Source organism: Mastigoproctus giganteus, chromosome 10, assembly GCF_048544385.1.
Source record: "Mastigoproctus giganteus isolate SK-2022 chromosome 10, ASM4854438v1, whole genome shotgun sequence".
Classification (NCBI taxonomy): domain Eukaryota; kingdom Metazoa; phylum Arthropoda; class Arachnida; order Uropygi; family Thelyphonidae; genus Mastigoproctus; species Mastigoproctus giganteus.
Genome location: NC_143584.1, coordinates 229,762,488 through 229,789,351, shown reverse-complemented (window position 1 = coordinate 229,789,351; position 26,864 = coordinate 229,762,488). Strand labels below are relative to the sequence as shown.

The 26,864-nt window shown below is 39.0% G+C and overlaps 1 protein-coding gene across 2 annotated transcripts in view; it reads left to right on the top strand.

The window, feature by feature from the left end:
* Positions 1 to 26,864, top strand: part of TTLL1B (Tubulin tyrosine ligase-like 1B) — a 262,941-nt gene that overhangs the window by 129,980 nt on the left and 106,097 nt on the right. For both annotated transcript variants that reach the window (XM_090384144.1, XM_090384143.1), the window contains exon 10: positions 12,966 to 13,028. In XM_090384144.1, coding sequence (XP_090240270.1) covers positions 12,966 to 13,028 — 63 coding nt within the window. The remainder of the gene's footprint in view (positions 1 to 12,965; positions 13,029 to 26,864) is intronic.

Here is a 26,864-nt window from a genome sequence, read left to right as displayed (position 1 = left end):
TTGCCAAGTCTCTGACAGGGAATATCAGAATGGACATATGTACAAGTACCACCTTTGAGGCAAAAAGAATCATACAGCGAATAATTTGGGCATCTGAGATGAGCAGTAGTTGAATCAATCGATAACTGAGATTCTGTCAGAAAAAATACATGTGGTTTGGCAGACTGCAAATGGAAATGGACATTGTTGAGATTAGAATTGAGACCACATATATTTGTGAAATGAATTAGGAAGTGCTTGGGAGGTTTAGATCTTTTCGCAGATAAGCTTGCTCTATTAGTTTGACAATTCGTGGTGTATTCAGTAGTAAGAAAAAGTGGGTGGGACATGCTGTATGAAGTAATGAAATTTTTGGATATGGCGTACACATGGTAAAAATACTTGCTCCTGATTTGAGTACATTGTCGGAATGGAAAACCACCAGATTCTGTCAGTACCTTGTGATGAAGGAAATCACCTGCGGGAGATAAGACATACCTGTTAATAACTCGGCAACCAATCATTTCCGGAACTATGTTGATATAAAATATTTTTATTGTCTACATATGAGGAACTCATTCCTGAAGTTTTGCTGTGTATTTTTGAAACACCCTGTATATCTGTAAATTAAAAACGTTTTCCTCTTAGTGATATTTATTCAAGCCAATAGGAGAAGAGGGCGAGGCAATTACGTCACTACAAATGAAACTAATTATTTACTGTTGCCTCCATAACATTCACTATCCTTGTGCGTGTGATTCGCTGTCTAACATTTGATGTTCCATTGTAACATTTTTTTTTTTGTATATTAATGAACACTGTATATTTGTGAATATTGTGGTTTAGTATTTTGTAAATATTTCAGTTAAATATTTTAGTTCTGTTCTTTCAGATGCCACAATATTCCTTGTGTATTATGGAACACGGAGCAAAAGGCATGTTCCTAAGTGACCTCAGGTAGCTAACAAACTAAATGAATATTTTGCATCGACATTCACACATGAGGAGTTATTCAGCAAGGGGAATGCCAGAGGTGTATTCAACTTTAGCAGTAAGCTACAGAATCTTGAAATAACTGGGAGTAAAGTGGAGGAGAAACTGTTGAAGATAAACACAAGAAAGGCACCCGCGGTGGATGGGATCTATCCAGTTATATTAAAGGAGGCAGCAAAGGAAGTAAGAAAACCCTTAGCCATAATTATGAGAGCTTCCTTGGACTCAGGGGAGGTACCCATAGACTGGAAATGTGCAAATGTGACCCCAATTCACAAAGGAGGATCAAAGGCTGACACAAGTAATTATAGACCTGTGAGCTTAACTTCTGTTCCCGGAAAATTAATGGAGGCACTGGTTAAAGAAGCACTGCAGGATCATTTAGACAAGACTTCAGTTATAGCTCAGACACAGCATGGTTTTGTTAAGGGGAAGTCTTGCCTGACCAACTTGATTGGATATTATGATGCAGTCACAAAAGAACTGGATGCAGGGAATAACTTTGATATTTATACTTGGATCTTAGAAAGGCTTTTGATACTGTTTCACATGGAAGACTGCTGCACAAATTGGAGCAGTGTGAAATTGGAGGCAAATTGCTGCTATGGATAAAGGGGTGGTTGAGGGGGAGAAGACAGAGAGTGGTAATCAATGGACACTGCTCATCGTGGACTAATGTTATTAGTGGAGTCCGTCAGAGCTCAGTGTTGGGTCCATTATTGTTTTCTGTATTTATAAATGATATTGATGATGGTATATCAAGCTTAATGTCCAAGTTCGCAGATGATACAAAGGCTGGCAGGGTTGTCAAGGACACTACTGACACTATGCTGCTGCAACAGGATCTGGAAAGGTTGAGCAGATGGGCTGAGAGGTGGCAAATGAAGTGTAACATTGACAAATGTAAAGTACTACACATCTGAAACAGCAACCCCAGAGCAACGTATCAACTCTGTGGTACTACACTGACAGTGGTAGAGAATGAAAGGGACTTGGGGGTGGTTGTGCAGGCAGATATGAAGTTCTCTGAGCAGTGCAGACGGGCTGCAAGAGTAGCTCATGGAGTATTGTCAATGATATACAGGAATTTTTCCAGCAGGGATAAGGAGGTGATTATTCCATTGTATAAGGCAATGGTCAGGCCACACCTAGAGTACTGTATACAGGTCTGGAGGCCTCATTTCAAGAAGGATGTAGAGCTGCTGGAACGAGTAAAGAGAAGGGCAACAAGATTAGTGAATGGAACAAAGGGGTGCTCTTACGAAGAAAGGCTTAAGTTTTGCAAATTACAGTGTCTGGAGACTAGGCACCAGCGAGGTGATCTGATAGAGGTGTATAAAGCCTTGAATGGTTTAAGCATGCTCAGTGCTGATGGGATTCTTCCTCTAGCTCAGAAAAATCACCTGAGAGGGCATAAATTCAAATTGAGGAAAGACAGATGTAGGATAGACGTGAGGAAATTTGCCTTTAGCCAGCGGGTGGTTGGTTGGTGGAACAGACTTCCATCCCTTGTGGTGGAGGTTGATAGCCTAAATAAGTTTAAGGCTCAGCTGGACAGGTATTTGGAACAAACAGAGGGGTGAAGTGGAAGTGGGTTTTTTTTTTTTTTTTTTTTTTTGGCTGATGCTGCATAAGCTTGCTTTCTTGCATCAAATGCCTCTACTAATGCTAATGCTAATGCTGTGTAAACGCAGGTAAATAATTATGTAGTGATATTGGATGAAGTCCAGTATAACTTCAATGAAAGCGAGGAAGATGGTGATAATTGACAGGTGAAGGCACCTCCCTTTTCTGATTGTTTTGTGTCATCAAGGAGGAAGGAGCTTAGCTTACGTAGGGTGTTTATCACTCCATCCATGTTTGAAAATGGGGAAACGAGTTCCCGATTTAAAAACAGCAGAAATCTGCAAAAAAAATTTAAAAGCAGTGCCTTCTGCCAATCACTGCTTTCCCACTGTTTTGCTTACTGCCAAGTTGGAGGGTACACCATTCTGAAGTTTTACCGTGGTACTTATTCGACCTTGAGAATGCCACGCACTACAGATTCACAGGTAAATAATTACATAGCTCATTCCTGATTAGATTAGATTTAGATTTAAACCAGTGCGTTTCAACAGATGTCTTTTACATAGAAAAGACTTGACGTACTCCATATACCTCTACATTTTACGTAGAAAAGCATGTGTGGGGGTGGGTAAGAAAAGCCCACTAGTTATTTATTATTATTATTATTTTTATTATTTTGGTTCACATTTCTTCAGCTCTGTTGTTTGATGTGTTTCTAAGGATGCTTTCCAAGAAGCATTGTTGTTATAATACCTTAACTTATTCCCTATGGAAATGAAATGTCTGTGTCCATATAGATGTGCAAAAATTTCCCTTTAGACAATGGGCGGTTGATTACTGGAACAAATTTCCGTCTGTCATTGGAAGTTGTTAGTTTAATAAATTCATCAAAGAACTGTAAAAAAAAAAAACTATTAGAGTGAATGGATGGGTGAAATGGGAAGTTTTCTTTTTTTTTTTTTTTTTTTTTTTTTTTTTTTTTTTTGGCAGTTGCTGTATAAGTTTACTTTCTTGCATCATTTACCATTATTACTACTACTACACAAGAAAACCACTGAAATGAACTTTAGCATTAGTAGAGGCATATGATGCAAGAAAGCAAACTTATGCAGCATCAGCCAAAAAAAAAAAAAAAACTGCTCCCATTTTATCCCTCCATTCGTTCCAAATATCTGTCCAGCTCAGCCTTAAATTTATTTAGGCTATCAACTTCCACAACAAAGGATGGAAGTCTGTTCCACCCAACTACCTGCTGGCTAAAGGCAAACTTCTGCACATCTATCCTACATCTGTCTTTCCTCAATTTGAATTTATGCCCTCTCAGGTGATTATTCTGAGCAAGAGGAAAAGTCCCATCAGCATTGAGCATGCTCAAACCATTCAATGCTTTATACATCTCAATCAGATCACCTTGCAGGTGCCTAGTCTCCAGCTTATCTGCGAAAAGATCTAAACCTCCCAAGCACTCCCTAATTCATTTCACAAATATACGTGGCCTCAATTCTAATCTCAACGATGTCCATTTCTACTTGCAGTCTGACAAACCCCCATGTACTTTTTCTGACAAAATCTCAGTTATCGGTTCATTCAACTACTGCTCATCTCAGATGCCCAAATTATTCGCTGTATGATTCCTTTCGCCTCAAAGGTGGTATTTGTGCATATGTCCGTTCTGATATTCCCTGTCAGAGACTTGGCAATTTGGAATCTCCTCTCTTTGATCTTCTCTTGCTTAAAATCTCTCTAACTCATTGCGTCAAATTCATCTGTTGTCTCTACCATTCTCCCAATTCCACTAATCACTTGGAGCACTTTGACTTCCTCTCTTTGCAACTTGACTTCTCCAGTCAAACTTTCCTAACAGTGACATAATTTTCTTTGGTGATTTTATTGTTCACAACTCCAGCTGGCTTCCGTTTTCTAGTCACACCGACCCAGCTGGTCGAGATGCTGAGGCTTTTGCAATTACTAAGGACCTTGCACAGATTGTTCATTTACCTACAAGAATACCGGGTAATCCTAATCACACAGCCAATACCTTTGATCTTTTTCTCACAAACAACCCTTCTAAATACACAGTCGAAGTGAGAGGTCCTTTAGGCACTTCAGATCACAACTTGGTGATTGTCTCTTCTCCAATGGAACCTTTATCTCATGGCTATTCCCAGCCTCATGTTGTTTGGCATTACAACAATGCAAAATGGGATGACCTGCGAGAGTTCTTTTCTTCTTTTCCTTGGTCAGATTACTGTTTCAAAACTTCTGATGTCAACGTTTGCTCAGATCATGTCAGTGAATTTATTCTTGCAGGAATGGAATCCTTTATCCCACACTCCACTTTAAAATCTCGTCCTTTAACTAAACCTTGGTTTTCCTATAAATGTGCTAAGGCTGTTCAAGAGAAGAATGTTGCATATCGTAATTGGCTTGTTTCCAATTCTCCAGTTTCATTTCTCTGCCTACACCAAAGCTCACAACATTAGCATTAGTAGAGGCATTTGATGCAAGAAAGCAAGCTTATGCAGCATCAGCCAAAAAAAAAAAAAAAAAAAAAAAAAAACCCACTTCCACTTCACCCCTCTGTTCGTTCAAAATACCTGTCCAGCTGAGCCTTAAACTTATTTAGGCTATCAACCTCCACCACAAAGGATGGCAGTCTGTTCCACCAACCAACCACCCGCTGGCTAAAGGCAAATTTCCGCACGTCTATCCTACATCTGTCTTTAATCAATTTGAATTTATGCCCTCTCAGGTGATTTTTCTGAGCTAGAGGAAGAATCCCATCAGCATTGAGCATGCTTAAACCATTCAAGGCTTTATACACCTCTATCAGATCACCTCGCTGGTGCCTAGTCTCCAGACACTGTAATTTGCAAAACTTAAGCCTTTCTTCGTAAGATTGTAAAGCAGTTATTAATCAGTCCAAACTAGAGTTTGAACAGACTAAGAGTAGAAAACTTGCTTCTTGCCCTAATGGTAGCCGAGCATTCTGGTCTCTTGCCAAAGCTATTGGCTGCAACTTTTGCCCATATCTGCTTCCACCTCTGTCCAAACCAGATGGTTCGGTTGCCACTTCAGCCAAGGATAAAGCTGACCTGCTAGCATCCCATTTTTCTTCCAACTCATGTATTAATGATCTTGGTAAAACACATCCCACCATTCCCAACACGCTCCATTCAATGCCTCCTGTGGTCTTCCGTCAAAAGGATGTCAGAAAGATTTTGATGAATCTTGATGCTAAGAAAGCTCCAGGTCCCGATGGTATTTCTCCACTTGTTCTCAAAACCTGTGCTCCTGAACTTACTCCTATTCTTTGCCGCCTTTTTTCACTTTCTTATTCCAAAGGTGTTTTTCCTTCTGCTTCAAAATTTGCTCATATCCAGCCAGTTCCTAAAAAGGGTGACAAATCCCTCCCATCCAATTATCGTCCCATTGCAATTCTACTCTTTCTAAAGTAATGGAGAAATCAATTAACCGTCAACTTTAAACTACCTAGAAACCTTCCGTCTGATCAACGATCGCCAGTATGGATTCCGTCAGTGTCGATCCACTGGTGATATTCTGGCTTATGTTACCCATTTATGGACTAATTCAATGGAAAGGTTCGGTGAAACACAAGTAGTTTCTCTTGACATCTCAAAGGCTTTTGATTGTGTTTGGCATAAAGGTTTTCTAAACAAGCTTCCATCTTATGGTTTGCCACCTGTTTTTAGTAATTGGTTATCCAGTTTTCTCTCCGATCGCTCCCTGAGGATGATGGTAGATGGGTTTCTGTCTTCTAACTTCTCCACTAACGCCGGTGTCCCCAAGGTTCAGTTCTTTCCCCCACTCCTTTCCTCTTGTATATTAATGACCTTCTTCAATTGACTGGAAATCCTATCCATAGTTTTGCCAATGATAGCACATTGCATTCCACTTTCCATTTTGAGAAACCTTGTCCTGATCAGTCAGCTTCACCTTCTCAAAAATCTGCTACCAATTCCTTAAATGCCGATCTTCAGGTAATTCTCCAGTGGGGTAAAGACAACTTAGTTGATTTCAACCCTTCTAAAACTCAGTCTTGTCTTATATCTCGCAAAAAGGATTCTTCTGCTCCTATGCTTATCTTTAGTGACACTGCGATTTCTAGGCAAAATGATATATCTCTTTTGGAGATTACCCTGACTTCTAATCTCTCTTGGCACAAGCGCGTTACAAATATTGCTTCCTCTGCATCTAAAAAACTTGGTTTTCTCTTTTGCTCTCGGCGTTACTTTTCTTCCAAACAGCTGCTCACTCTGTATAAATCGCAAATCCGCCCTGCCATGGAATATTGTTCTCACATCTGGGGTGGTGCCCGCAAAACCTCTCTCAGGCTTCTTGATTCCATTCAGATTCCATCTTCTTGATTCCATTTAGGTTAATTAACGACTCATCTCTAACAGAGACTCTGCACTCGCTGTTTCATAGACTGTTTCTGCTGCATGCCTCTTCTACAGATACTTCCATGGGCACTGTTCTTCTGAATTAGCTTCTATAATTCCTGCTCTCTCTTTCCAAACAGTCCGAACTTGTGCTGCCACCAGCCAACATCCACAAGACACCATGAGTTACTCTTGCCGACCATCTGCACTGCTCAGAAAACTTCATATCTGCTGTACAATTACCCCTAGGTCCTTTTCGTTCTCTACCACTGTCAGTGTAGAACCACAGAGTTAATACATCACTCTGGGGTTACTGCTGACGATATTTAGTACTTTATATTTGTCAATGTTAAAGTTCATTTTCCACCTCTCAGCCCAATCTGCTCAACTTGTAAAAAGGATAGGTGGAACAGGACCAGGGTATGTCTGCCAGGGGCAAAGGTTGATGACGTTGTAGAGCAGATATCATCTTTTAAGGGCACAAAAGGTGATATAGTTGTACACGTTGGCACTAATGATATTAAGAGTAGGAGACCAGCGGAATTACTTAACAAGTACAGGTCACTGTTGAAAAAAAGCCGTGAAGTAGGGTTGAATTTGAAAGTGTCTGCAATTCTGCCCAGACACGATAGGAGGGAGTATATGATGAGAGCCTTGTCGATCAATTCGGCCCTGGAAAGATTGTGCAAGGCTGAAGGGGTAGAATTTTTTTCAGCCTGGACTGTACTTGTTAACAGGAGAGATTGCTTCTACAGGGATGGGATACACTTAAATAGAAAGGGTGCAAGAATATTTGCTGATGCTATCGAGGCAGTGTTAGGTGGGTCGGAAAACTGCTAGCTTGGGGGGAGACAAAGACTAATGGATTAACAGTAGCCACGGGCAGAGGTGAAAGAGATTCTTGCACTACTTCTATTGGAATGAGCAGAAGCCTGAAAAACAAGATGCAAGATATTTCAGAGACTGCTGGAAGTCATTGCGGTACAAGTAAACACATGGGTTGTGTTAGGGTAGCTAAGAATAGAAACAGGTGCATGTATACTTGCGTGTACACTAATGCTAGGAGTTTAGTAAATAAATTTGATGAATTTGAGGTATTACTCAAAACATCAAAGGCAGATATTGTTGGGATATCAGAGACGTGGTGTCACACAGATATAAGTAATGCAGAACTGGAATTTGGGGAGTACAACGTCTACAGAAAGGATAGACAGGATAGGAAGGGAGGAGGGGTTATGCTATTAGTTAAAAAACACATAAAATCCAAGGATGTGAAGCCAGTTGACATCGCTGGACAGTGCAGTGTTGAGTCAGTTTGGTGTGACATAAGCATAGGTAAATCAAAATTGAGAGTAGGAGTGTGCTATAGGCCAAATGACTCTGATGAGTATAATAAGATACTGTACAGGGAAATAGAGTGGGCCAGTAAATCAGAGAGTCTTATAATGGGGGATTTTAATTTCCCAGATATTGACTGGAATTTGTGGGTTGGTCACTCACACACTAGCAAGGCTTTTGTGGATTTATTGGATGATTGTTTTCTACACCAGCATGTTCGGGAGGCAACTAGAGGGAGTAATACTCTTGATATGATTATCAGTAGTGATTCTTCATGCATTAGGAATCTGCAGATAAATGAACCACTGGGTGGCAATGATCACAGTGTGCTGAAGTGGGATTTACTCAAGGAGGTAACTACCATCAGAGGTAAAGGGAAGGGTTTTTGCTTTCGTAAAGGAGACTATGCTGGTCTGAGACAGTATTTAAATTCTATACAGTGGGACCAACTGATGATGTTACCAACAGCAAATTCAAAATGGGAAGCATTCAAGGAACTAATCCTGGAAGCTACCAGGCTTTACATACCAACCAAGAAATATTGTTCAAGGTTCAGGCCTAAATGGTTGTCAGATGAACTAATGAGACATATGGCAGAGAAGAAAAATGCATGGGATACATACAAATTAATGGGTGACGTGGAAGCCTATGATAGATATAAGTTGGTCTGTAACCAAGTCACAAAGGAGATTAGGCAAGCAAAGGCAGATTATGAGAAATCCTTGGCAAAGGATGCAAAGAAAAACAGAAAAGAGTTCTTTACCTATTTAAACTCAAGAAGGAAAGGGATGAATCAGATTGGTCCACTGGATGTTGATGGTTCAACAGTTGAGGATCCAGCTCAGGTGGCTAACAATCTAAACGAGTATTTTGCATCTACATTCACACATGAGGAGTTATTCAGGAAGGGGAATGTCGTAGGTGAAGTAAACATTGGCAGTGAGCTAGATGATTTTCTAATAACTGAGAGGAAAGTGGAGGAGAAATTGTTGAGGATAAACATAAAAAAGGCACCCGGGGTGGATGGGATCTATCCAGTTATATTAAAGGAGGCAGCAAAGGAAGTAAGCAAACCCCTAGCCATAATTATGAGAGCTTCTTTGGACTCAGGGGAGGTACCCATGGACTGGAGATGTGCAAATGTAACCCCAATTCACAAAGGAGGATCAAAGGCTGACACAAGTAATTATAGACCTGTTAGTTTAACTTCGGTTCCAGGAAAATTAATGGAGGCACTGGTTAAAGAAGCACTGCAGGATCATCTGGACAAGAATTCAGTTATAGCTCAGACACAGCATGGGTTTGTTAAGGGCAGGTCTTGTCTGACCAATTTGATTGGATACTATGATGTAGTCACAAAAGAACTGGATGCAGGGAATAACTTTGATATTATATATTTGGATCTTAGAAAGGCTTTTGATACTGTTGCGCATGGAAGACTGCTGCACAAATTGGAGAAGTGTGGCATTCGAGGCAAATTGCTGCTATGGATAAAGGGATGGTTGAGTGGCAGAAGACAGAGAGTGGTAATCAATGGACACTGCTCAACGTGGACTAATGTTATTAGTGGAGTTCCTCAGGGTTCAGTGTTGGGTCCATTGTTGTTTTCTGTATTTATAAATGATATTGATGATGGTGTATCAGGCTTAATGTCCAAGTTTGCAGACGATACAAAGGTTGGCAGGGTTGTTAAGGACACTACTGATACTATGCTGCTGCAACAGGATCTGGAAAGGTTGAGCAGATGGGCTGAGAGGTGGCAAATGAAGTTTAACATTGACAAATGTAAAGTACTACATATGGGAAACAGTAACCCCAGATCAACGTATCAACTCTGTGGTACTACGCTGACAGTGGTAGAGAATGAAAAGGACCTGGGGGTAATTGTGCAGGCAGATATGAAGTTCTCTGAGCAGTGCAGACGGGCTGCAAGAGTAGCTCATGGTGTCTTGTCAATGATATACAGGAATTTTTCTAGCAGGGACAGGGATGTGATTATTCCCTTGTATAAGGCATTGGTCAGGCCACACCTTGAGTACTGTATACAGGTCTGGAGGCCTCATTTCAAGAAGGATGTAGAGCTGCTGGAACGAGTACAGAGAAGGGCAAGAAGATTAGTGAATGGAACAAAGGGTTGCTCTTACGAAGAAAGGCTTAAGTTTTGCAAATTACAGAGCCTGGAGACTAGGCATCGCCGAGGTGATCTGATAGAGGTGTACAAGGCTTTGAATGGCTTGAGCATGCTCAATGCCGATGGAATTCTTCCTCTTGCTCAGAATAATCACCTGAGAGGGCATAAATTCAAATTGAGGAAGGACGGATGTCGGATAGATGTGCGGAAATTCGCCTTTAGCCAGCGGGCAGTTGGTTTGTGGAATAGACTTCCATCGCTTGTTGTTGAAGTTGATAGCCTAAACAAATTTAAGGCTCAGCTGGACAGGTATTTCGAACGAATTGAGGGGTGAAATGGGAGTAGTGGTTGTTTTTTTTTTTTTTTTCTTTTATTTTGGCTGATGCTGAATATGCTTGCTTTCTTGCATCATATGCCTCTACTAATGCTAATGCTAATGCTAAACTTTTCCAGATCCTGTTTCAGCAGCTTATTGTCATTAGTGTCCTTAACAACCCTACCAACATTCGTATCGTCTGCAAACTTGAACATTAAGCTTGATATACCATCATCAATATCATTTATAGATACAGAAAACAACAATGTACCCAACACTGAACCCTGAGGGACTCCACTAATAACATTAGGCCACGATGAGCAGTGTCCATTGATTACCACTCTCTGTCTTCTCCCACTCAGCCATCCCTTTATCCATAGCAACAATTTGCCTCCAATGCCACACTGCTCCAATTTGTTCAGCAGTCTACTATGTGCAACTGTATCAAAAGCCTTTCTAAGATCCAAATATATGATATCATGTTATTCCCTGCATCCAGTTCCTTTGTGACCACATCATAGTATCCAATCAAATTGGTCAGGCAAGACTTTCCCTTAACAAAACCATGCTGTGTCCAAGCTATAACTGAAGTCTTGTATAGATGATCCTGCAGTGCTTCTTTAACCAGTGCCTCCATTAATTTTCCTGGAACAGAAATTAAACTAACAGTTTAACTGAATTGGAGTCACAATGCACATGTGCAGTCCATGGGTACCTCCCCTCAGTCCAAGGAAGCTCTCATAATTATGGCTAAGGGTTTGCTTACTTCCTTTGCTGCCTCGTTTAATATAACTGGATAGATCCCATCCACCCAGGTGCCTTTTTTATGTTTATCTTCAACAATTTTCCCTCCACTTTGCTTTCAGTTATTACAAAATCATCTAGCTCACTGCCAGAGTTTAACTCACCTGTGGCATTCCCCTCCCTGAATAAATCCTCATGGGTGAATGTAGATGCAAAATACTCATTTAGTTTGTTAGCCACCTGAGCGGGATGATTAACAGTTGAACCGTCAATATCCAGTGGTCCAATTTGATTCATCCCTTTCATATTAGAGTTTACATAGGTAAAGAACTCTTTGTTGTTTTTATTTGCATCCTTTGCCAAGGATTTCTCATCATCTGCCTTAGCCTGCCTAATCTCCTTTGTGACTTGGTTACAGATCAGTTTTTATCTATCATTTGGCTGGTCGGGAATCTCACTGTAGACACCATACAGACTGAATGATATTCTTCAATACGTCTACAGTGAATTGTTTTTCTCCCATCAGAGCCATGCAGATCGAATTTCTTCTCATCCAAGAAAATAACTGACCCACTGCATGGGGGGGGTCCATTTGACATGCTTATTACACCAAATTAATCGGACGCCTTTTTCATGTTTTGTATGAGAGGGGCTTCTGCTTAGGACAATGGGCTACAAATCCATTTTTGAAGAGGCATCTTCTGACTGTTACTGCACTTGCTGCCACTCCTGTATGTTCTCTCCATTCTCTTTTCAGCTCAGATCAAAAAGCTTTACGGTTTTTTAGGCATAAGCACTTAAAAATGCAGTCCTGTTTTGGCATAGAGACTCGTTTGTGTCCGGTTCCTTTTTTCCTATCAGCAGAACCAGTAATTTTGAGGGGCGCCTCCGTAGCCAGGTGGGAAAGAGCAGCAGTGCGTAGCACACGCTTCTTGATTAGACCGGGGTTCGAGCCCGTCACCACTAAATATGGAGGATGCGGAAACGTCAGGGAATGACCACCGCATATCCCGAAGCAATATGGCCTTAGTTGCTAATGCTCCTATAAACCAAAATAACAAGTATTTTTGAGTTTGGAAAGAAAGCTACTGACTGTTGAGTAATTAGAAGACACTCTATAAGCAGTATGACGGAAAAAATATCCTTCCTCATGTAAAGCAACAATAGCACTCTTTCTTCGTGGCTTCAACTGCACGTAACTTGCCATCCTGACACAAGCATGGAATGACTGCAACTCTTGCAGAGTGTGCTTATAAAGCTGAAAGTAACAGCTGATGCAATATTACGTCATCACCTATGCATGTCAATCTTATCTGATGCAATGTGTAAGAAAATATTGCCATATACTTACGCTATTCAGACAACAATTACAATTTTAAGGGGTGATGCACTTTCTTTGAAGACCAGTGTATATATATTGAATATAAATGTTATTTGAATCCATAACATTTAGATGTGTTGTTGTACTGATGAAATTATTCATTCACTTTTTCAGGTTACTGATAAACTATTTGAAAATATCAGAATGCTCATTCTTCATTCACTCAAAGCAGTGGCAGTGAGTATACTTTGAGTACTAAGCTAACGATGAGTTGTATTGAAACCATAAACTCTATTCTAACATCTTAATTTTTATGGAGTTGTCATCATCCTAATATGTATTTTTTTCCTTACGTGTCTATTCCTAATTAGAAGACAACAATTTTTTATTATTATTTTTTTTTTATATAACTACAAAATACATAGGTTATCACTTATTTTCATGATCTAAAATTGCTAAACCTTTATTTTTTACCAAAATAAAATTACTTTGGCAATTCATTACTTTCATAATAATTTGTGTTTGTTAATTAATTAATTAATTACCAATTTCATATAGCACTATGTTGCTATTTGTTTGTATTGCATAAAAGATTTGCATTTAGTTCAGATGCAGTATACCACAGACAGTGTTATTGAACATTAGAGAGAGAGAGAGAGAGAGAGAGAGAGAGAGAGAGAGAGAGAGAGAGAGAGAGAGAGAGAGAGAGTGTGTGTGTCTAAAGCAGTGCCTATGTATGTGTCTGTTTATTAGTAAATGATGCAAGAAATCAAGCTTATAAATCATCAGGGAGAAAAAAGCACATTCCCATTTCATCTATTGATCCCATTCAGTTAAATTGAATTGAAAAATTGAATAAATTCTTCCTTGAATTTATTCAATTTTTCCACTTTAACAACAACAACAACAACAGATGGAAGCTGATTCCCACAATCCATCATCTCTTGGCTGGAAACAAACTTCCACACACCTATTCTGCAACCTCAATTTGAATTGATGGCCCCCCTCATGTGCATAGTCTGAGCAAGAGGAAGAATTCCATCAGCATTGAGTTTGTTCAAACCATTCATAGCTTTATAAACCTCAATCACACCACCTCACAGGCACCTGGTGTCCAGTTGCTGCAATTTGCAGAACTGAAGCTTTTATTGTTAAGAGCAGCCCTTTGTTTCCCTCGCCAGTCTCATTGCCCTTCTCTGTACCGATTCCAGCAGCTCCGCATCCTTTCTAAAGTGAGCCCTCCAGATCTGTATGCAGTACTCAATATGTGGCTTGACTTATACAATGGAATAATCACCTCCTTATTCTTACTAGCATAATTCCTGTATCATGGACAAACTTCTATACAGTGGGACCAACTGATGATGTTACCAACAGCAAATTCAAAATGGGAAGCATTCAAAGAACTTATCTTGGAGGCTACTAGGCTTTACATACCAACAAAGAAATATTGTTCAAGGTTTAGGCCTAAATGGATGTCAGATGATCTAATGAGACATATGTCAGAGAAGAAAAATGCATAGGATACATATAAATTAACACGCAACACAGAAGCCTATGATAGATATAAGTTGATCTGTAACCAAGTTACAAAGGAGGTTAGGCAGGCGAAGGCAGATTACGAGAAATCTTTGGCAAGGGATGCAAAAAAAACAGCAAAGAGTTCTTTACTTATGTAAACTCTAGAAGGAAGGGGATGAATCAGATTGGTCCACTTGATATCAATGGTTCAACTGTTGATGATCCTGCTCAGGTAGCTAACAAACAAAATGAATATTTTGATTCGACATTCTCACATGAGGAGTTATTCAGCGAGGGGAATGCGAGAAGTGTATTCAACTCTTGCAGTAAGCTAGATAATCTTGTAATAACTCAGAGTAAAGTGAAAGAGAAATTGTTGAAGATAAACACAAGAAAGGCACCTGGGTTGGATGGGAGCTATCCAGTTTTATTAAAGGAGGCAGCAAAGGAAGCAAGCAAAACCATAGCCATAATTATGAGAGCTTCCTTGGACTCAGGGGAGGTACCCAATGACTGGAGATGTGCAAATGTGACCCCAATTCACAAAGGAGGATCAAAGGCTGACACAAGTAATTATAGACCTGTAAGTTTAACTTCTGTTCCAGGAAAATTAATGGAGGCACTGGTTAAAGAGGCACTGGTTAAAGAAGCACTGCAGGATCATCTAGACAAGACTTCAGTTATAGCTGGGACACAGCATGATTTTGTTAAGGGGAAATCTTGCCTGACCAATTTGATTGGATACTATGATGCAGTCACAAAAGAACTAAATGCAGGGAATAACTTTGATATTATATACTTGGATCTTAGAAAGGCTTTTGATAATGTTGCACATGGAAGACTGCTGCACAAATTGGAGCAGTGTGGCATTGGAGGCAAATTGCTGCTATGGAAATACCTATTCAGTTTGTCAGCAACCTGAGCAGGATCATCAACAGTTAGACAAGCAACATAAAATAGACCAATGTGATTCAACTCTTCCTTCTACTGTTAATATGAGCAAACTTGGTCTTTGCTGTTTTTTCTTTACATTCTTTGCAAGAGACTTCTCGTAATCTGCTTTAGCTTGCCTAACTTCCTTTGTGACTTGATTTCAGACTATTTTATATCTATCATTGGCTTCTTTATTACCTGATAATTTATATGCATCCCAATGCATTTTTCTTCTCTGCCAAAAGTGTCATTAGTTCATCTGCTATCCATTTATATTTAAGCCTTGAACAGTATTTCTTTGTTCATATGGAGGGTGCTCTGGTTGTGGAAGAGAACAGTAAGTGGATTTTTGGCTGCTGTAAAGACAGAGAGTGGTAATCAATGCACACTGCTCATCGTGGACTAATGTTATTAGTGGAGTCCCTCAGGGTTCAGTGTTGGGTCCATTATTGTTTTCTGTATTTATAAGTAATATTGATGATGGTATATCAAGCTTAATGTCCAAGTTTGCAGACAATACAAATGTTGGCAGGGTTGTTAAGGACACTACTGGCACTATGCTGCTGCAACAGGATCTGGAAAGGTTGAGCAGATTGGGCTGAGAGGTGGCAAATGAAGTTTAACGTTGACAAATGTAAAGTACTATATATGGGAAACAGCAACCTCAGAGCAACGTATCAACTCTGTGGTACTACACTGATGGTGGTAGAGAATGAAAAGGACCTGGGGGTAATTGTGCAGACAGATATGAAGTTCTTTGAGCAGTGCAGACGTGCTGCAAGAGTAGCTCATGGTGTCTTGTGAATGATATACAGGAATTTTTCTAGCACGGATAAGGAGGTGATTATTCCCTTGTATAAGGCAATGGTCAGGCCACACACCTTGAGTACTGTATACAGGTTTGGAGGCCTCATTTCAAGAAGGATGCAGAGCTGATGGAACGAGTATAGAGAAGGGCAACAAGATTAGTGAATGGAACAAAGGGTTACTCTTATAAAGAAAGGCTTAAGTTTTGCAAATTACAGTGTCTGGAGACTAGGCACCGACGAGGTGATCTGATAGAGGTGTATAAAGCCTTGAATGGTTTGAGTATGCTCAATTCTGATGGGATAAGTTTGCCTCTTGCTCAGAATAATCAACTGAGAGGGCATAAATTCAAATTGAGGAAAGACAGATGTAGGATAGATGTGCGGAAATTTGCCTTTAGCCAGCGGGCAGTTGGTTGGTGGAACAGACTTCCATCCCTTGTTGTGGAAGTTGATAGCCTAAATAAATTTAAGGCTCAGCTGGACAGGTATTTTGAATGAACGGAAGGGTGAAGTGGAAGTTTTTTTTTTTTTTTTTTGGCTGATGCTGGATAAGTTTGCATCATATGCCTCTACTAATGTTAATGCTAATGCTAACTCCTATGAGCTGGCCTGGCACCTGTGTGCACTGCTCAGAGAATGTCATATCTGACTGCAAAATTATGCCGAAGGCCTTTTCATTTTCTACTACACGGAGTGTAGTGCCATACAGTTGATATGTTACTCTGGATCACTTCTACCCATATGTAATATCCTGCATTTGTTAAACTTCAATTGCCCTTTCTCAGCCTATCTACCTAATTTTTCTAGATCTTGTTGCAATAGCTTGTCTTGATTATTGCCATTAAACACCATGCCAACGTTTGTATCATTTGCAGGAATATAGAAATCAACAACATTGGTCCATAATGAGCAGTGTCCATTAATAGTATTCTTGGTATTCTCCTACTCAACATTCCCATTATCCAGAGCAGTAATTTTCCCTTAATGCCACACTGCTCCAGTTTGTACAGAAACCTTTTATGTGCAACAGTATCACTAGCTTCCCTGAAATCCAATTATATGACATAAAAATTAGATTATGCATTCACTTTCTTTGTTGCTGGAACATAATATGCAAACAGAATGCTCAGACAAGATCAAACTTTAACAAATACATGCTGTGATGAGAATATAATTGCATTCCTCTCTAGATGGTTCTATGTTACTTGTTTAATCAGTGACTGTTATTTTCCATGCAACAGAAGTTAAGCTAAGGTCTGTAATTACTTAATGTCACCTTTGATCCCACTTTGTGAAATTGGAATACATTTGTACATCTCCAGTTGAGAGGACCTCCATTAAATCCAGAGATGTGCTCATAATTATAGCTGAAGGTTTTCTTACCTTCTTTGCTACCTCCCTTAATATAATTTGATAGATCTCATCCACCCAAAGTACTCTTTTACATTTAGTTTCAACAATTTATCACAGAATCATTTAGTTCCCTCCTAGAGTTTGATAAATTTCTGGCATTCTCTTCCCTAAAGAATTCTTCGTATGTGAATATGAATGCAAAATACCTATTCAGTTTGTCAGCAACCTGAGCAGGATCATCAATATAATTTGATAAATCTCATCCACCCAAAGTACCTTTTTTACATTTAGTTTCAACAATTTATCACAGAATCATTTAGTTCCCTCTTAGAGTTTGATAAATTTCTGGCATTCTCTTCCCTAAAGAATTCTTCGTATGTGAATATGAATGCAAAATACCTATTCAGTTTGTCAGCACCCTGAGCAGGATCATCAACAGTTAGACAAGCAACATAAAATAGACCAATGTGATTCAACTCTTCCTTCTACTGTTGATATAAGCAAACTTAGTCTTTGCTGTTTTTTCTTTACATTCTTTGCCAGAGACTTCTCGTAATCTGCTTTAGCTTGCCTGACTTCCTTTGTGACTTGATTTCAGACTAGATTATATCTATCATTGGCTTCTTTATCACCTGATAATTTATATGCATCACAATGCATTTTTCTTCTCTGCCAAAAGTGTCATTAGTTCATCTACTATCCATTTATATTTAAGCCTTGAACAGTATTTCTTTGTGCATATGGAGGGAGCTCTGGTTGTGGAAGAGAACAGTCAGTGGATTTTTGGCTGCTGTAAAGGGATAAGTATTTTTAATTTTTACCGTATTCTTCGATAATTAACATAGTAAATTGTGTTTTACAGAGATATTAAATAGGTTTAGTGGCGTTCGTTAGCTTCTTATTTTGAATTTAGCCAGCGATTTTTGGAAGTTACTACCCCTGCTGTTGTCTCCAATATTGCTGAACTAGCCGCCATGTTATAGTCGATAAGAAATAGCGTAATGTATATATAACTTGAACTGATAGCGTAACTTATAAAATAAAACTAGATTGCTTAATACGAACCACTGTATTAGGAATCTATTAGCTTATTATAGTATTATCAATTAATCAAAAATTTTATTAATCTTATTAAATTTCATTGTTAATTAAATTGTATTTAAACGGAAATTATGACCCCGACTAGAGCTGCGAATCAGAGATCTGCAGATTTACTCAAAAAGTACAGGTCAATGTTCAAAAAAAGTTGCGAGTTAGGGTTGAATGTGAAATTGTCTGCAATTCTGCCCAGACACGATAGGAGGGAGTATATGATGAGAGCCTTGTCGATCAATTCGGCCCTGGAGAGATTGTGCAATGCTCAAGGGGTAGAATTTTTTTCAGCCTGGTCTGTGCTTGTTGACAGGAGAGACTGCTTCTACAGGGATGGGGCACACTTAAATAGAAAGGGTGCAAGAATATATGCTGATTCTATTGAGGCAGATGTTAGGTGGGTCAGAAAACTGCTAGCTTGGGGAGATACACAGACTAAAAGGTTAACAGTGGCTGCAGGCATTGGAATTTGGGGAGTACAGTGTGTACAGGAAGGGAGGAGGGGTTATGCTGTTAGTTAAGAAACACATAAAATCTAGGGAAATGCATTCAATTGATGTTGGTGGACAATGCAATATTGAGTTTGTTTGGTGTGACATAAGCACTGGGAAAGGAAAAATGAGAGTAGATGTGTGTTATAATGAATCTAATGAGTATAATGAGCAATTGTGCAGAGAAATAGAGTGGGCCAGTAAATCAGAATGTCTTATAATTGGGGATTTTAACTTTCCAGATATTGACTGGAACTTGTGGGTTGGTCACTCGCACACTAGCAAGACTTTTGTGGATTTATTGGATGACTGTTTTCTACAGCAGCATGTTCGAGAGGCAACCAGAGGGAGTAATACTCTTGATCTGATTATCAGCAGTGATTATTCATGCATTAAGAATTTGCAGATAAAGGAACCACTGGGTGACAGTGATCACAATGTACTCATGTGGGAATTACTTAAAGATGTAACTACCATCAAGGCTAAAGGGAAGGGCTTTTGCTTTCGTAAAGGTGACTACAAGGTCTCAGACAGTTTTTAAATTCTGTACAATGGGATCAACTGATGATGTTACCAACATTGAATTCTAAATGGGAAGCCTTCAGGGAATTAATTTTGGAGGCTACTACGCTTTTCATTCCAACTAAGAAATACTGTTCAAGGTTTAGGCCTAAATGGATCAGTTGAATTAATGAGGCTCATGGCAGAGAAGAAAAATGCATTTGATACATATAAATTATCAAGCAACTCAGAAGCCTATGGCAGATATAAGCTAGTCTGTAATCAGGTCACAGGAGGTTAGGCAGTAAAGGCAGATTACAAAAAATCTTTAGCAAAGGATGCAAAGAGTTCACTTATGTAAACTCTAGATGGTAAGGGATGATCAGATTGGACCACTTAGCATAGATGGGTTGACTATTGATGATCATGCTCAAGTAGCTGATAAACTGAATGAGTATTTTGCATCTACATTCACACATGAGGAGTTATTCAATGAGGGGATTGCCAGAAGTTTATCAAACTCTAACAGGAAGCTAAGTGATTTTGTAATAACTGAGAGCAAAGTGGAGGAGAAATTGTTGAAGTTAAACATAAAGAAGGCACCTAGGCTGGATGGGTCTATCCAGTTATATTAAAAGAGGCAGCTAAGGAAGTAAGCAAACCCTTAGCCATAATGATGAGAGCTTCCTTGGATTCAGGGAAGATCCCCATGGACTGGAGGTGTGCAAATGTATCACCAATTCACAAAGGGGGGTTCAAAAGGTGACACAAATAACATAGACCTGCTAGTTCAAGTAACTATAGACTGCAGTAATAGTTCTGGGGAAAATAGTGGAATTACTGGTTAAAGAAGCATTGCAGGATCATCTAGACAAGACCGCAGTAATAGTTAAGACAGAGCATGGGTTTCTAAAAGGGAGGTCTCATCTCACCAGTTTAATTAGATACTATGATGTGGTCACAGAGGAACTGAATGCCAAAAATAATTTCGATATCATATACTCAGCTTTTGATACTGTTGCACATGGAAGACAGCTATACAAATTAGATAGTTATGACATTATTTAAGTTTCTACAATGGATAAAGGGATGGTTGAGTGGGAGGCAACAGAGAGTGGTAATCAATGGACACTGCTCTTCACGGACAGATGTTATTAGTTGAGATGTTATTAGTTGTGCCCATTGTTGTTTTGTATATTTATCAATGATATTGATGAAGGTATATCAGGTTTAATGTCCAAGTTTCCAGATGATACAACGGTTTGCAGGGTTGTTAACAACAGTAAAGACAGTATGTCACTCCAACTGGATCTAGATAAGTTGGGCAAATGGGCTGAGAAATGGCATACTGTCTTTACTGAAGTTTAACATTGACAAATGCAAAGTGCTGCATATGGGTAGCAATAACCGAAAAGAAATGTAACAACTATGTGGTACTACACTCAGGGAAGTGGAAAGTGGAAAAGATCTGGGGGTAATTGTGCAGTCAAATATGAAGTTCACTGAGCAGTACAGACAGGCTGCCAGGGCAGGTCATGAAGTCTTGTCAATGATATATAGGAATTTTGCTAGCAGGGACAGGGAGGTAATTATCCCATTATACAAGGCAGTGGTCAGGTCACACCTAGATTACTGTGTACGGGGTCCAGAAAATTTACTGCCGCGTCAGTTTATCACATAAACAATTTACCACCACATCAGTTTATCGCATTTAACCATCTAGAAGCAATGAGATGTGTTTGGTCAAATCATAAAAAGTTATTTTTTATTTAAGTTTCTGCCTTAAGCAATGATTAGCATATTTTTGGAATTCTGTGAACTGTGAGGAAATAGAACATTTTCTTATTTTGAGTTTATTTTTCATACTTTTGAGTTTGTGAACGCATCATGTTGGTGGAATTTTTGAAATCAGAAAAAGGAAAACCGAAATTGTGCTTTAGTGGACATTTGTTTTACAAAGACAGGCAAAATGAAACAAAAATTCATTGGAAGTGTCAAAATTACCGAAAAACCAAATGTGCTGCTCGAGTTACTACGGTAGATAACACCATCGTTAAAACATGGAAAGAGCACAATCATTGTAGAGACGCAGAAGGAGTTGATTTAGCACAACTTCTTGATACCATTCGAATTTATGCAGAAACAACAAATAATACGCCTCATAGTATTATTTCAAATGTTTCGAGAACCTGTAGCCAAGCAGCAGCCCCGAAGCTTCCAAGTGTAGATACAATGGAACGAATGATCCGAAATATAAGAAATCGAAATTTTGATGGCCCAGTTCTTCCAACATATCATAGAGACATAGTTTTTACAGAAGAATATAAAACATTATGCAATGGAGAATTGTTTCTACAATTTGATTCTGGACCCGTGGACAACCGTATGTTAATTTTCAGTACGAAAAGAAATTTGCAGTTGTTAGCACGAAGTGAACACTGTTATGCCGATGGGACTTTCAAAACTGTTCCCTTACTTTTTTATCAGCTGTATATGGATTCAAGGACAAAATATCGCTTCCATTAGTTTATGCATTATTGCCTAACAAGTCTGAGGAAACGTATGTATCTCTACTACAGCAGCTGAAAGTATTGGAACTGGCTATGTCCCCGCAATCAATAACTATAGATTTTGAGACGGCGATGATGAATGCTTGCAGAAGAGTTTTTCCTGATGCTTCGCAACGGGGTTGTTTTTTCCACTTTTCGCAATGTATTTTTTGTTCCATTCAGAATAATGGATTGTGATTTTGATTTAAATATGCAAATTTTGGCAGCAATTGCATTTGTGCCCACTCCAGTTGTGACAGTCATTTTTGAACATTTGTGTGAAAATGGTGTTTTTCCTCCAGAATCACAAAAAGTTGTTGATTATTTCGAGGATACATTGGATTGGACGCCCAACCAGACGACATCTTCATCGACCACCAAAGTATTCCCATGAAATGTGGAACGTATGCCAGCTTGTTCTTGAAGGATTACCAAGAACAAATAATTCTCTTGAAGGTTGGCATAGAGGATTTGAGGAAAAAGTCGCTGCTTATCATCCCAACATTTGGAAATTTGTCGATTGCATTAAAAAAGAACAAAGTATTAACGAAATGCGCATTGAACAATATTTAAGTGGACATGATCCGGGCAACAAAAAAAAAGAAGTATCGCGATTGTGATGAACGAATTAAAAGGCTTGTTAGTGCATACGATGAACACGGTGATATTGTTGATTATCTAAGAGGTATAGCGCATAATATTTCTTATTAATAATTTACATACTGTGTTGTAAATATTACAGTTTCTTAGTAATTAATTATCCCAACATGACTAGTTCTGAAGATTGCATAAACATTCATTTTGAATTTTTGCAGTGTACTATAACATAACTAATGTTATAATTAGTTTAGATTAAAATTAACCAATTGTTATTTTGTTTAAATAATGGATTTTTTACTATTTTTGTGATACATGTAACTGTTAAAATACATAATCTACCTATTAAATTACATATTTCCGTACGTGTGTTTTTTTTTTTATTTCCGTACTATTCCCTCACAGTTCATAGAATTCCAAAAATATGCTAATCGTAGCTTAAGGCAGAAACTTAAATAAAAAATAACTTTTTATGATTTGACCAAACACATCTCATTGCTTCTAGACGGTAAAATCCGATAAACTGATGTGGCGGTAAATTGCTGGCAGTAAATTGTTTATGCGATAAACTGATGTGGCGGTAAATTGCTGGTGGTGAATTGCTGGCAATAAACTTTCCTAGACTCACTGTGTACAGGTCTGTGGCCTCATTCTGTTGAGGATGTAGAGTTGCTAGAACGAGTACAAAGAAGGTCAACAAGATTGGTGAAGGGAACAAAGGAGTGCTCTTACCAAGAAAGCCTTAAGTGCTGCAAATTGCAGCACTGGAGAGTAGGAACCTACAATGTGATCTGATTGAGGTGTATAAGGCCTGAATGGGTTGATCAAGCTGAATGCTGATGGGATACTTCTTCTTGCTCATATTAAGAACCTGAGGGGGTACAGTTTCAAATTGAGAAAAGATAGTTGTAGAATAGATGTGCAGAAATTTGCCTTTAGACAACGGATAGCTGATTGGTGGAACCAACTTCCGTCTTTTGTTGTGGAAGTTGATAGCCTAAATAAATTTAAGGCTGAGCTGGACAGGCATTTGGAATGAATTGGAGAGGTAAATTGGTAGGAGCTTTTTTTTTTTTTTTTTGGCTGATGCTGCATAAGCTTGCCTTCTTGTGTTGTATGCCTCTACTAATGCTAATGCCTAGTAGCTTCTACAATTACTTTCCTAAATGCATTCCATTTATAATTTGCTGTTCTCCACTGCTTAGAATTTATAAACTGTGTAAAGCCACTGTAGTTGCCTTATTAAAGCAAAACCCCTCCCTTTACTCTTAACAGTTGTCATGTCTCACAGTACTGATGTAAATTTCACATAAATGTGTGATCACTGCAACCCAGTGAATCTTTCACCTGCAGATTTTTAATGCATGAAGAATCACTACTGATAATCAGATAAAGAATATTTCTTCCCCTTGTTGCCTCTTTATCATACTGCTGCTGTAGAAAACAATCATCCAAAAAATTCACAATTCACAGAAGTCTTTCTAGTGCAAGCATTAGCATTAGTTGAGGCATATGATACAAGAAAGCAACTTATACAGCATCAGCCAAAAAAAAAAAAAAAACCCTTCCCATTTCACCCATCCAGTTACTCCAAACGTTTGTCTAGTTCAGCCTTAAATTTATTTAAGCTATCAACTTCCACAACAAAAGATGGAAGTCTGTTCCACCAATCAACTACCTGCTGGCTAAAGGCACACTTCCACACATATATATTCTACAACTGTCTTTTCTCAATTTGAAACTATGTCCCCTCAGGTTCATAATCTGAGCAAGAGGAAGAATCCCATCAACATTCAGCTTGCTCAAACCATTCAAGGCGTTATACACCTCAATCAGATCACCTCTCAGGTGCCTAGTCTCCAGATGCTGCAACTTGCAGAATCCTTGCAGAACTTTCAGAATCTGGGTGAGAGCATCCAGTTCCTCTCACCAATCTTGTTGCCTTTCTTTGTACTTGTTCTAGCAACTCTACACCCCTCCTAAAATGTGGCCTAACAATTGCCTTATACAAAGGAATAATATTTAAAATAACTAAATGCACAAGGCATAATACGTTAAGAGTAAGAGTTTAATATCTATATAATGTCAGTGTAAATACGCCATAGATAACTCTTAAGAAACTACGATGGTAATGTGGGAGGCATCATTTTCTCTGTATCTCACATTGTGCTCTTCCTTCACGAGTTGCCATGATATTGCACTACCTAACGCTTCACTGATAGAGAAGACTATTATTCAACAGCATTTCGAAGCTGTTGGCCTATCATCGGTGGGTAGGGAGGTACCCTGGTATTGCAGACATGACAACCCAGTTGTGAAAATAATCACACAATATGAGAGACCCCAAAAGGTGTATATGATAACGTTTAAAATAACTAAATGCACAAGGCATAACACGTTAAGAGTAAGAGTTTAATATCTATATAATGTCAGTGTAAACACACCATAGATAACTCTTAAGAAACTACAATGGTAGTGTGGGAGGCATCATTTGCTCTGTATCTCATATTTTGCTCTTCCTTCTCATATTGTGTTGATTATCTTCACAACTGGGTTGTCATGTCTACAATACCATGATACCTGCCCACCCAATGATGATAGGCCAACAGCTTTGAAACGGTGCCATCTGAGTGGTGGTGCTCACTGAGAATAAGTAACAAATAGTCTTCTCTATCAGTGAAGAATTACTTATTCAAGGTAGTGCAATATCATGGCAACTCGTTGTGAAGGAAGAGCACAATGCGAGATATAGAGCAAATGATGCCTCCCACACTACCATCGTAGTTTCTTAAGAGTTATTTATGGTGTATTTACACTGACATTATATAGATATTAAACTCTTACTCATAACGTATTATGCCTTATGAATTTAGTTATTTTAAATACAGTATTATCACATACACCTTTTGGCATCTCTCATATTAGCATTAGCATTAGTAGAGGCATATGATGCAAGAAAGCATTGGTGTACACGCAAGTATACCTGCACCTGTTTCTATTCTTAGCTACCCTAACACATGGGTTGTGTTAGGGTAGCTAAGAATAGAAACAGGTGCAGGTATACTTGCGTGTACACCAATGCTAGGAGTTTAGTAAATAAATTTGATGAATTTGAGGTATTGCTCAAAACATCAAAGGCAGATATTGTTGGGATATCAGAGACGTGGTGTCACACAGATATAGGGGATGCAGAACTGCAATTTGGGGAGTACGTCTACAGAAAGGATAGACAGGATAGGAAGGGGGGAGGGGTTATGCTATTAGTTAAGAAACACATAAAAACCAAGGAAGTGAAGCCAGTCGACATCGCTGGACAGTGCAATGTTGAGTCAGTTTGGTGTGACATAAGCATTGGGAGATCAAAATTGAGAGTAGGAGTGTGCTATAGGCCTAATGACTCTGATGAGTATAATAAGGAACTGTACAGGGAAATAGAGTGGGCCAGTAAATCAGAGAGTCTTATAATGGGAGATTTTAATTTCCCAGATATTGACTGGAATTTGGGGGCTGGTTACTCACACACTAGCAGGGCTTTTGTGGATTTATTGGATGATTGTTTTCTACATCAGCATGTTCAGGAGGCAACTAGAGGGAGTAATACTCTTGATTTGATTATCAGCAGTGATTCTTCATGCATTAAGAATCTGCAGATAAATGAACCACTAGGTGGCAGTGATCACAATGTGCTGAAGTGGGATTTACTCAAAGAGGTAACTACCATTAGGGGTAAAGGGAAGGGTTATTGCTTCCGTAAAGGCGACTACGATGGACTGAGACAGTATTTAAATTCTATACAGTGGGACCAACTGATGATGTTACCAACAGCAAATTCAAAATGGGAAGCATTCAAAGAACGTATCTTGGAAGCTACTAGGCTTTACATACCAACTAAGAAATATTGTTCAAGGTTTAGGCCAAAATGGATGTCAGATGAACTAATGAGGCATATGGCAGAGAAGAAAAATGCATGGGATACTTACAAATTAACACATGACACAGAAGCCTATGATAGATACAAGTTGATATGCAACCAAGTTACAAAGGAGGTTAGGCAGGTGAAGGCAGATTACGAGAAATCCTTGGCAAGGGATGCAAAGAAAAACAGCAAAGAGTTCTTTACTTATGTAAACTCTACAAGGAAGGGGATGAATCAGATTGGTCCACTTGATATTGATGGGTCAACTGTTGATGATCCTGCTCAGGTAGCTAACAAACTAAATGAATATT